The sequence below is a fragment of the Macaca mulatta genome, chromosome 3, assembly GCF_049350105.2.
Source record: "Macaca mulatta isolate MMU2019108-1 chromosome 3, T2T-MMU8v2.0, whole genome shotgun sequence".
NCBI lineage: Eukaryota > Metazoa > Chordata > Mammalia > Primates > Cercopithecidae > Macaca > Macaca mulatta.
In genome coordinates this window covers 126,103,728-126,116,751 of record NC_133408.1, presented here as the reverse complement: position 1 = coordinate 126,116,751, position 13,024 = coordinate 126,103,728, and the positions used below count along the sequence as shown (strand labels likewise).

The window sequence follows — 13,024 nt, the reverse complement described above, 5'->3', positions numbered from 1 at the left end:
AGCTTTTCTTTCCCACAGGCAGATGGTTGTTAAGATAAGCTAGGTAAATTTTTATTGTACAGTAGGTGTAGGGCTTGTTTCATTACACGTTGGGATGCAGTATGTATGATTCATTATAGCAAAGCAAAAAATGCAAACTTGACAAATTTGGAATTTATTATATTAAATTCTTAGCCTGAAAGCAGTTATATATGTGTGTATATACACACACCCAGACACACGCACACACACACTCTTATTGATTTATCTGCTGTAATTTGTAGAAATAAAATGAAATAATTGACTACTGACTTTTTATACTCTTAACACTGTGCCAAAAATCATGATTATATTTTTGTTGTGGAGCAGAGGTTTTTCAATAAACATCTAAACCATAGTGTTTATACTGAATTGTATAACTTATCTCCTAGATTGTAGGAATTTTAGATTTTAATTGTCTGATATTCATGCAAATTTCTCAGTTTACAAATTTTATATAGGTTATTTGAAAGCTAGCTGGATTCCCCTCAGAATTATTAAGTATTGTTAAATCCCTGCTGTTTTGCTGGAGTGTTGCTGCTCGGAGCTGCCCATGTGAATAGCTGCTCCATCACAGATTAAGTTGGCATTTCTGAATGTCTGTTTTTGTATTTTTTTTAATTTGAGAGGGACACGTGAAAATACTGTTTGTTTTCTGCATCAGGCATTTGAATACACAGGGCGTGCTTCTCTTGATCAGCAGTTTAAGGCCTCTCCTTACACCTCAGTGTCAGCTCCTTAGGAGGATGATTTCTCATCTCTTTCAGGTGCCTTTCCTGCTAAAGTGAATTTTGTACTTACTGTATTGCTTTTATTTTGGGTTAGACCCAAACATAGTCTCCAAATGCAGTAAAATTATAACCAACTCTTTTGCATGAAATGGTTCAGACAAAAACTTAAAAAAAGCATTCCATATAGTTTTATATAATGTTATTAAAAATTATTGACTATGAAAAGGTTGGGAAATAAGAGATAGCTATAAATCCTAATTGACAATAATTCTCTTTATTTCTTTGACTTAAGAAAAAGATGATCGTGCATTATGAACATACCTTGAATTTGATTGTATTACATATTGCAGAATCAATGTTAAATTGATGAGTGAACCTCTTTAAAAAAATATGTGACTGTCTTAGTAAGAACTTTCTGTTGCATTTCCACCATGAGCCATGATGTTTTCCCAGTAGTGGTTGGTAGTGAATTTATGGTGATCTCATTACACAGTCTTCTTATTGACTCTATACCCCCAGCTCCATCAGTGACCAGTGCTGTCTCTACTTTTAGGATAACTGGCCTTGGGTGGAGTGGCTAGTCTGGGATCACAAGGTCAGCAAATATAAATCATTCAGGTGAAGAGTAAGCCTAAAGCACTGGTCTTTTTAGCACATACTAAGAAGCTAAGTTAGTTAAATAATAAAACAGTTAATAGTAAAAAAGGTATTGATGCTGTAAGCTTACATTTAACCTTACACTAAGAAATCCCTACAAGCTTCATCTACCTGTTTGTTTTTTTCTGTGTTCTCCTATAGCATAACAAATGATGGAGGGTGAACAGAGCTGCTGCCTTCTTTCTGGGTAGTTCTGAGAACATAAGAGTGCTGGGTCCAGAGAGTGGCAAAGCTCCAGTCAGTAAACTGAGTCTTTGGATAAGGTTTGAAGTCAGTACTGACATCAAGAGTTAAGAAGACTCATATTCAGAAATTCCCTATACAGCATAGCTTGATGTAACTTTAATGTTGAGTATTTTTCACAGTTTAGATATGACCTTGTACTTAGATCATACACATATATTTTAATGATTTATTTTTATGTAATTGCTTTAAAATTAACGTTGCTGCTAGTTCTTGATGTCATTGAAAAAGATCTTTACTTAAGATCTTTTAAAATTAAGATTAAAAGCATTTTAACAAAATGGAAAATGTTAATTCAAGTGATTATTTTAAAATAACCTTTGCTTTAAATATAAAATTAATGTATACTCTAAACAGAAAACATGATAAACAGAAAAAGGTATCTAAACAAAAAAAAAAAAAATCACAAAAATCACCAACACTGTCAAGGTTAACATTGCCTACTGGTCTTTTCCCTATGCATATTCAACAAATTTATTGAGTTTCTATGTGCTAGAGATACTTCCTAGGGATTAGCAGTATAGCAGTGAAAAGACAAGAGTTCTCTCCAAAAGCCAAAACTTCCCTGTTGTCAGAGAGCTTACTTACATTCAAGTCAGGGGTAAGATTACAAATTAGAATACTGTGAAGGAAACAGGGCGATGAGATAAACTCTTTGAAATTGGCAGTTATTTTACAGGAAGTAGTCAGTATAGCTTTTCCACCCTCCCTCCCCAACCTTTTTAAAATGGTATTATACTCTAGAAATTATTTGGAAGCTTGGGTTTTTAATTTAGTTATATATATATGTTACATAGAAAATTCTCACAGTATATTCTAGGTTTAAAAAGCAAGGTACCCATTAGTTTTGCTTAGGGGAGTACTCTTTGAACTTAACAATGTGTGCTATTTAAGTAGTCACTATAAATTTTTATATGGAAAACTTATAAACATTAACTTCATTTAATAGGTCTGCCTCACTCATAAGTGTAAGTACAACTTTTAAAAAGCATTTCCCTGGTCTTCAGGAATGGTCTCCTTTCTTTTCATAATGTCTTTCTAAGTTGGGACAGAGGATTGATATTTCAGTGGCATTTTCAAGCACTTTGGGAGGCCGAGACGGGCGGATCACGAGGTCAGGAGATCGAGACCATCCTGGCTAACACGGTGAAACCCCGTCTCTACTAAAAAATACAAAAAACTAGCCAGGCACGGTGGCGGGCGCCTGTAGTCCCAACTACTCGGGAGGCCGAGGCAGGAGAATGGCGTGAACCCGGGAGGCGGAGCTTGCAGTGAGCTGAGATCCGGCCACTGCACTCCAGCCTGGGCGGCAGAGCGAGACTCCGTCTCAAAAAAAAAAAAAAAAAAAAAAGAAAGAAATAGGTTAGTTTGAGTTCTGTTACATGAAAAGGTTCTAGTATAAAGGATAAGTAGGAGAAAAATATTAGGATAAATCATGGCTGTTTAAGTTTAAAATGGTCAAGTATTGGCAAATTTTATGTGCTCCAACTTGCTAGAAAAAGGAGGGTAGTGAAGGAGAATTGAAGGTCACTAGCTGTGCTTGATAAGCCAGATAGTATTATTTATTTATTTATTTTAGAACTATATAAATTCAAAGTGGGAAGAAACTATAGAAACTATCTGGTACAATTTCTGCATTTTATAGACAATCTGATCCTGTGCCCCATTTTAAGAGCAGATGCAAGTCAAATAGTAATCTGTATACTGGAAATTTGGAATTTGGGTGGATAAAATGGTAGAGAAAAGTAGAAAATATTTAAGGTTCTTTTCCGAACTTGCTAGAGGAAGGGAAACTTTTAGACAGATTTCAGGAATTTTAGCTTAAATAGCTCAGTGCCAAGATCAGTGGTGCCTAAACTTTGCTGTACATTTAGAATCAGCAGTCCCCAGGCCATGGCCAATTCCAATTAAATTACCATTTTTGGGTGGAGGCAAGTGTCAGTAATATTTAGAGATTCTCTGGTAATTCCAGTGTGGAGCCAGGTTTGTGAACCATTGGCCAAGATGAGAATATTATCTTAACAATGGAGCAATAGGAAATAGAGGAACTGTTCTAAAAAATAGTTTGAAAGTTTTACTGAGAACTTTTGTAGGATAAGATAGAATGACCTAAAATTTCATTCTTCGAAATAGATTCTGTTATATTTCAAATTAGTGGGATTTTCATGCAGAGGTAAAGATATAAGAAATTAGGTAGCATTTTCTAAGCTTGTTATCCATTTAAACATGAAATGTATTTTACTTAATTGGTTACAAGAATTAAGAATAAAACTAGTATTTATTATAATATATGATAGTAGTCAGAGCCAAAATGTTCTTAGTTATAGAACTTAGTAGGACTATGTTTGAGAGTATTTGTTGAACCCAGATTAAAAAGTAAAAATACCAGTATTCAGAACCTTATAAATCTACATCCAGCCTTTCTTAGTAAACACTTTCTATAGTACTTTCACAGTGGCACAATATGAACCTGAAAAAGAGTATTGATACTAATATTGTTTTATGAATTTTTACTGAAACATTGCCTCCTCATAGTATTCTTTAATGATAAGACTTTTCTTGTCCCCAATTTAATTAACTCATAAATAGTAATGGGATTCAACTGTCTTTACTATTACATGATTGGTTTACCTTTGATTTTTTTTCATGAAAGAAAAATATAGGATGAAGTGACAAAATAAATGTCTGTTGCAGTCAACATTTGAGAATATATTTGTTTAAATATTTTATACTTCATCCATTCAACAAGTATTTATTGAGTACCCGCCTACTCTGAAGCATTTCTGCTTGTATACATTCTAGGAATTTGAGCAGAATGTTTTCTAGAGTTTCTAGTACTTCTGTGAAATCAGATAAACCGATTTGACTTGACTTCTTAAAATCCATTAAAAGAATCCTAAAACCACATGCTAACTGCAGAGCTTGGTTTACAGTTTTACCAAAATTCGTGGAAAGTGTGCTTGAATCACAGTCAAGAGACATAGGTTCAAATATTGACTTAAACAGTCAGCTTGTTGAAAGGAAGTCATTTTAATGCTTTGTGCCTCAGTTTCTTCATTTGTGAAAAGATGCTATTGAACTAGATGACTTTTTTAGAGTACTTGTAGCTCGAATGTTTTATAGTTTCTATATTGTAATTTTTGTAGGGGAAATATGATAGGAGAAATATACATTCTAAAGAATTTTTTGAGCAGTTTTTGTTAGAAGATTTGCATATTGGTGTCTATATCAGAGAGGATTAGTATTGAGGTTTATGACTAGGAGACTTTATTTAGAGATTGTGATAAAGACTTTCAATTTAGAATTATGTATCATTTAGGACAGGTGTCTTCTGCAGGTGGTACTAAGGGAGGCTGTAACTATGGATCTGCAAAATCATATAGGAGTTTTTCTTAGGTGCTCATGGCCAACGATATTTAGTTGTGTTCCCTTGAAACATTAATGAAATTATGCTTCTCATAGCTTCAGATGCTTTGAGATTCTTAACACTTCTTTCATAGAAATCATATAAGTTCATTCATACAGTCCATTTGGCAAACACTTATGGTACCAGGCAGTTACTAATCATTGAAGATACAAAGAGATACAAGACTGTTCCTAGCTCAACCTGAGTGGGGGAGACAAGCAAAAATAGATAATTGCAGAGGAGTAGAGGCACAATAGAGTTCAGCTAGGAGAGGGTGTGAAATAGGTAGAAGTATATTCAGGATCTTTTAGAGTTGGTGATTAATTTTTTAAAGAAATATTACAGTTTTATGGGGTGAGTTGTTGAGTAGAGGTTGGGGACAAGGATACTGATTAAGAAGAAAAAAGGAACATAAGGTATAGGAAATGGAGAAGGGTTACATTGGAAGGACATTTAAAAAGCAGAATTTGAGATTGATTATTTTATTGGATTTGGAAGGTGGAAGAACCTATAAAAGGCACTGGGATCGAAGGTGCTGTGATGTTGTCTTTTCTCAGAATAGACAGTATTATTATCTTTTAGAGAAAGTGTCTGATGAGATGTTTGAAAACAAAAGAAAAACAAAATTAAGATGTACACACTGGATTTTTCTCCATATATCTTGATTTATGATGTATCTTTTCTTCAGTGTTAGCCCCAGAAAGGACAGGCATTGGCACACATTAAAATACATCATCTTAATCACTTGATTGTGTTATAAAGCTGGATTAAAATGTGATCCAATAACCTTTTATTAAAATGTTCTATAAATCATTTTGCCCAAAACCTCTTTTTAAATTGTAACTTCAACAGTATTCCACAAGATGGCACTAAAAGCCTGAAGAAAAACAGGGTAGGCTTTAAAAGATAAGTTTATTTAAAACACACACAGAAACTGATGAACTAGGAATCTTTGATGGATTATTATTGTTGTTCTAGTGGGATATTAGGAGAATGTGCCGTTTCCTCACGTAATCAGACATCTGACAATTCGTTATAAACTTATGTGGCATATGGTTTTAGGGTATCTGTGATCTTGAAATAAGTTTTGAATCCTGTTTCATTTGGAAAGAGATAAAATTTATTTCTGTTCAGTGATTTATGACTTTTGTAATACTGATTGAATATTGAAAACTTCATGTTTTGTTCTTGCTTTTAGCTCTGTTTTAGATTTTGGTGACTAGACACTTTTTTTTTTTTCCTTTCAGTTAGAACCCTAACGTGATGTTAACTTTGGTAAGATTATAGCGTCTGTTTTCCCTATAACAGAATAGATTTTTTTTTGTTGACGAATGAAGAAATGCAAACAGTAAAAAAAAGTCTTTGATAAGGGATTTGCTGTGGCAAACTCCAAATCATGCTTGCAAAATTTCTCTTTCCTTCCCATCATACACATGTACATACACTGCATTCTGCCATTGAGTTATATAATCAGCTATATAGGCACTAACTTTTGCCACTGAGTTATATAATCAGGTGTATAATATGAACTGTGGTCTAATGAGCTACGTACAGAAAGAGGAGTTGGTATGCATTTCATTTTTCTATATATTTTTAGCAGAGTTTTGAAATCTGACCTATGAAGTAAAGATTTGCATTCATATTTTTGTTTGAATAAAAACCTAGTATTGAAGATAATGAGATTCCAAGCTGTTATGTGGGTTTAGAAATTAGGTTAAATTACTTTTCAAAATTGCAGAAAATATTGAATTTAGTAATGGTAAGGAAAACTGTTAAGCTGTCATAACTAAGTTTTTAAAAAAGTGAGTAGAATTAAGAGCCCTGAATTTGGATTAGCAGTTTTAATTAGTGTGATATTTTAGATAATTTAAAAGTAGTGGTTAAATACAAAATTAGTAGTGTCTCTTTTTTTCCTCCTAAACTTGAATACCATCCCTTGAGTGATGAACTCTTAAGTGGAAAATTTCTTGGTAAAGTTATAGTCTAGTTCCTTAGAAACCATAAACATACTGGGAATGTATTATAATGCCTTACATTTGAGGGCTCAAATTGTTTTACAGAGCTGAATCCCCAATTCCCATAAAATCTTTTTTGTTGTATTGTGAGGAAAAGTAGCTTGGCTAAATCAAAGATGTTGACTTAAATCTCTAATATGATTGTTTTTCTTCATTTTTCATAAAGTTACATTTCTCATGTACATTTATGTGCATGGTCATGTAGCTTTATCTCAGACATGATCAAAATACAAAAATAGACTGGGTGGTATTATATGCAACCTTATTGCGTGTTGTGACTGCCGGAAAAACACAGCCTCTAACACATTGAATTCTGCTTGGTTTATTACATTAAGAAAATATTGAATATTTATGCCTGTTTTTGATATAGCACCTGAGGCAGTGATATGTGTTAAGATGTTTTATTTTTAGTGAAGAAAATATGGTTCTAATATATAAAAAATATATTGAATTTAAACAAATCTCAGTTGTTGCATTTGTCTCTTGGCGTACATGCAGGCTCTCCCTTGTGACAGTTTTCTATCCTGCGGAAGCCACCCTTTATTGCTTTAACCTGTTGTGCATTTTCCCGATTCAATATTTTTACTTTTGCTTTGCTTTATATTTGTAACCCTATTCCCCCAATGTCTAAATCTGAAATTCTACCTATTCTCTCATATTTTCCAAATGCCACCTCTTCCATCAGATGTGAACCCACCGTCTGATGCCTTCCTTCTGTTTGCATCACCCTTATGTTCTGCCGTGCTTTGTCATTTCTTACTTATTCATCTGATCCTTCCTATTACTTAACTGTTTGAGGGAAGAGCTATATTTTACTCATTTGTGTTCCTGTATGACCTAGTATGGGAAATTTTTACATAGTGAGAATTTCAAAAATTGTTAAATGGAATTTTTTTTTTTTGGGAAAGATAAGGTTATAGAGCTTTGTAAGTAGGCAGGTTAGTTTCTGATGATAGTATGGGAGAGAGATTTGATTTATTCATTTTTTACCTTTTATGCTTTTGTTTTCTCCTCTTTGTTATTCCAATTCATCACTTTAATTGTAGTTTTTTCTCCAGCTTTAATTCTGGGGTGACGCTGATATACTTTTTGCTTAGTTGATTACTGTTGACAGCAAATTGTGTGGCAGCACATTTGGTAGCCTGTAGTTGTTAACAAATTATTTTTGGATTTTCAAGTTTTAGAGAGCATTTATATCACTATTAATGTGACTATGTATTTATTAATTACTATGTGACATAAAATTTATTATAAAAATGTTTTAAACATTTTTAAGGCTGAAATATTTTATCCCAGACTTAGTTTGAATATCTAAGATTATTCTAATTTTTTTCTTAAATCACATGTTTAAATATGGTATAAGAAGTTTCATTTGGTATTCATTTTCCCCAATTTTACCTTGTAATTTTTAAATAGGAAACCTTTTGTTTGTTTTGTTTATGTAAAATTTGGCCTCACACCTATGTATTGGTTCTATTTTAGGTTAAGAATTATGTATTTTTGTACATCTCCCACCCTAGGAAATCAGTTTCTATTAAATTATGGAGTAATTGTGTTAAGAATATGCAATCTGGATGCTTCTGTTTATTTTTCTAATTTACATGTATAAAATATTCCTAAATCAGTTCATATTGTTATCTCTAATTAAAATAAAGAAATGTTTTACTAAGAGTTTGTGGAAAATTTTGACTATTGAAACAAGAACATATTGTCTTTTCCTTTCCTTTTGTCTTATATTTATTTTTTGGCAATTAACTGTAAATTAATTTTAGTATGATCAGTGATTACTATCTACGGTGTGCCTTGGCACTGTGGAGCAGCATGATGCAGAATGAAGAGAAATCTCAGTTCTCAAGAAGTGCACAGTCTGATTGAGCAGGCATCCCTAACAGCGATGAAACGTTTAGACAATGATTAGGTAGAAGCAGAGCTTTACAGACTGCTAGTTCAGTGGGACTAAAAAGAACATGGTGATCGGGATTCTAGTCAGAAGGGGGTTTGAATAAGTTCCAGTTCAGATGTATATTTTCACATAGAAGCTATGAAATTGTTTTAAAGGAGAGGATATTTTATAGGCAAATAATGTTACATGGGGGCATTTGTTTTAGATTTAATTCTATTTTGTATGCTACATTTCTTTTTCTGATTTTCTAGGTTTTATTCCTTTCCTTAGTCCAGGTTTCTTACACTTCAGAGTGTCAGGTGTTCCATGTCAGTTCTTTGAAATTATATGGGGTTGTATGCTTTATGTGATACTAATTGCTTAGTTCTTCAGGAAAGAATAGCATTTGACATACATATACAGATTGTACTCTTTTTACAGAGTCATCATGTTTTTGAAATGTACACTTGTGAGATACTTATAAATTATGTTTTTTCTTTGGCTTTCTTAATAAATTTGGATATTTGTTTCACTGTCATTTTGAGAGAGACCGAGACAGAGAGAGAGACACACACAAAGAGAGAGAAAGAATACATGTTTGCCCTTTACAGGTGAAACAAAACAAAACAATACAAAACAAACAAAAACTAGGCATGAAGAGACTAAGTTGCTGAGGGTTAATAATGGAATTGCAGCTAAAAATCCGAGTATCTTTACCTTCTTATTAATCAATTAGGCACTATATGGAGAACCTCAGCATGGTGTTATATGTCATTGACATTTATGCTTTTAAAATGAAACTAATCATTGCAGTCTATTTTAATTTCTAGCTTGGCTCTATTTCTGATTAAAAAAATCATAACAGTTTTTGTAATCTTCAAATATTTTGTCTTGAATGATATCAACTGCATTTATTTGCTCATATTACTGCAGACTGCAGAATTCCTAGGGAGGCAGTGTTGCCATGTCCTCACTTGGGCCTTATTTCCTCCCCTCCCTTAGCTTACAGTATTTGAAGCTGGTATTTCAAATGTCTGTGGACTTTTAGGGAAAGAGATTGCCAGGAAGTTCAGACCTCCTCTTCCATTTCATGTCTCACTTTCATTTCATATTTCCATTGGATGCACGGAGGCTGCCTGTTCATAGGCTAGTTGGTAACCTTCCCTTCCACACGTGTGAGTTTTAACCAAGTCTGTGTGGCAGCACCACTGTCCAGGGTGCTAAATGGATTCATGTGTTGTAGATAAACCCCTTTGGGAATGTAGCTCCCACTGTTAGGACCCCGGATTTCTTACTGCACTCATAGTAGCTGATTGCAGGCTGACTCAGTGATAGCTATGTCATTGACCTTTTTTTCTCAGTGTATTTTATGAGTTAGTACAGAAGAGGGATTTTTCCTTTCCAAGCATTTTTGATTGTGCAGGTTTGATATTTATGAGTTTGCCTTCTCTTTTAAGTTTATTGGAATTTACATTTAAACAGTCAACTATTTTCTTGAGTTTTAGATTTGTTCTATTTTTTAGCTTGAAAGTACTAATAGGGAATAATTTTATAGTTAATTTTACAAATACAACATGTAAGTTAAACTCTAAAAGATATCTGAGCAGGGCTCTTTTTACAAATAAAAAATATGCCCCACAATAAAATAGTCTAGAATGTCTCTATTTGAAAAATATACTGTTCTTTGATCTCTGACAAAAACAATCAATGGGGAAAGGATTCCCTATTTAATAAATGGTGCTGGGAAAACTGGCCACCCATATGCAGAAAGCTGGATCCCTTCTTTACACCTTATACAAAAATTAACCCAAGATGGATTAAAGACTTAAACATAAGACTTGAAACCATGAAAACCCTAGAAGAAAAGCCAGGCAATACCATTCAGGACATAGGCCTGGGCAAAACTTCATGATTAAGACACCAAAAGCAATGGCAACAAAAACCAAAATAGACAAATGGGATCTGATTAAACTAAAGAGCTTCTGCACAGCAAAAGAAACTATCATCAGAGTGAAAAGGCAACCTACAGAATGGGAGAAAATTTTTGCAATCTATCCATCTGGCAAAGAGCTAATATCCAGATTCTACAAAGAAATTAAACAAATTTACAAGAAAAAAAAAAAAGCAACCCCATCAAAAAGTGGGCGAAGGATATGAACAGACACTTCTGAAAAGAAAACATTTATGCAGCCAACAGACATATGAAGAAAAGCTCATCATCACTGGTCATTAGAGAAATGCAAATCAAAACCACAGTGAGATACCATCTCACACCAGTTAGGATGGCGATCATTAAAAAGTCAGGAAACAACAGATGCTGGAGAGGTTATGGAGAAATAGGAATGCTTTTACACTGTTGGTGGGAGTGTAAATTAGTTCAACCATTATGGAAGACGGTGTGGCAATTCCTCAAGGATCTAGAGCTAGAAATACCATTTGACCCAGCAATCCCATTACTGGGTATATACCCAAAGGATTGTAAATCATTCTATACAGACACATGCACACGTATGTTTATTGTGGCGCTATTCACAATAGCAAAGACTTGGAAGCAATCCAAATGCACATCAAGTATAGACTGTATAAAGAAAATGTGGCACATATACACCATGGAATACTATGCAGCCATAAAAAAGGGTGAGTTCATGTCCTTTTCAGGTACATGGATGAAGCTGGCAACCATCATTCACAGCAAACTAACACAAGAACGGAAAACCAAACACTGCATGTTCTCACTTACAAGTGGGAGTTGAACAATGAGAACACATGGAAGGGAACATCATACACTGGGGCTTATTGAGGGGTGGGGGCTAGGGGAGGGATAGCATTAGGAAAAATACCTAATGTAGATGACGGGTTGATGGGTGCAGCAAACCACCATGCCACGTATATACCTAGTAACAAACCTGCACATTGTGCACATGTACCCCAGAACTCTAAGTATAATAAAAAATAAAAAGAAAAAATAAAAATATACTGTTCTTTAATTGACCAGATAATTTTTGTGTATTTCCTTCGTATTTTTGTTATTTTAATTACTGTAAAATGACTTAAAACAGTAGTTCCTTTTTGTGTATATAAATGTATTTGAGGTTAATTTGAATTAAAAATCAAATGGCTAACTTGTTATGTGTCTATAATAATGTCTTGATTAACTAGTGTGGCAGGGGAGTGGGTATCTGAATTGTAAAAATTTACTAGTTAAATGAAGCTTTATCTGATTGTGCAGTGAAGTTGCATAGGAAATGGATGCTGACATTGGGTTTAGGGATTTGTCTGTCAGGCTCTTCTTCAAATCCACATAACCTCCATTCTGTATCATTAGAAAGAAAGCATTTTATCATATACAGAAATTTAGATTCATAATCAGATCATTAATTGTAACAGCAATCCACTTTGAAGGAAGCTTCTTAGAATTACAGAACTAAATTTGTGAACCTTTTCTGGAGCCACTGTTTCTTAGTTGAGTGCTGAGATTTTTTTAGCAGAGTTGATGTCTTCTGCTCAGGGCTCCAAAGTTGATTGTGACCCAGAAGTTGTTGAGGTGTTCTTCCCTTATTATCTGTTGTGAGACAGATTTTAGAATGTTATTAAATATTCTAAATGTAAAATGTATATATCTGTGATATGTATGTATGATAGGTTTAGGTAGTCACTTTTTTTTCTTTTGTTGAACATTAGCATTTTTTTCAACCTTCTTGACATGCAAGGAATTGAGGATAAAATCTGAATATTCAAACTAGCTAGTTTTCTTCCCTAGTTGTTAGTCTTAATGGTTGGCTATATCCTAATTTCCTGTGAACTTTTCTGGTTTCTGTTGGTTTGTTTCCTTGGTCAGAATTGTACCAGGTAGATGTGACTGTTAAGACAAATGATCATTTATTTCCATGCAGGTAGAATTTTAACAGCTACAATTACTATAATTATGATTTTTTTTTTCTTAAAGGAAGAATTCAGGGAACTTCGAGAACAGCCAAGTGACCCTCAAGCTGAACAAGAGCTTATTAATAGTATTGAACAAGTATATTTTTCTGCGGATTCATTTGATGTTGTTAAATATGAGCTGGAGGTA

At 33.7% G+C, this 13,024-nt stretch overlaps 1 protein-coding gene across 3 annotated transcripts in view; it reads left to right on the top strand.

Annotated features, from left to right (window-relative positions):
* The window catches only part of VPS50 (VPS50 subunit of EARP/GARPII complex), a 220,315-nt gene that overhangs the window by 109,303 nt on the left and 97,988 nt on the right, over positions 1–13,024 (top strand). For all 3 annotated transcript variants that reach the window (XM_077998061.1, XM_077998060.1, XM_015134266.3), the window contains exon 3: positions 12,899–13,021. Coding sequence is in view for 1 of the 3 variants with exons in the window: in XM_015134266.3 (XP_014989752.1) it covers positions 12,899–13,021 (123 nt within the window). In the remaining 2 variants the exon portion in view is untranslated. The remainder of the gene's footprint in view (positions 1–12,898; positions 13,022–13,024) is intronic.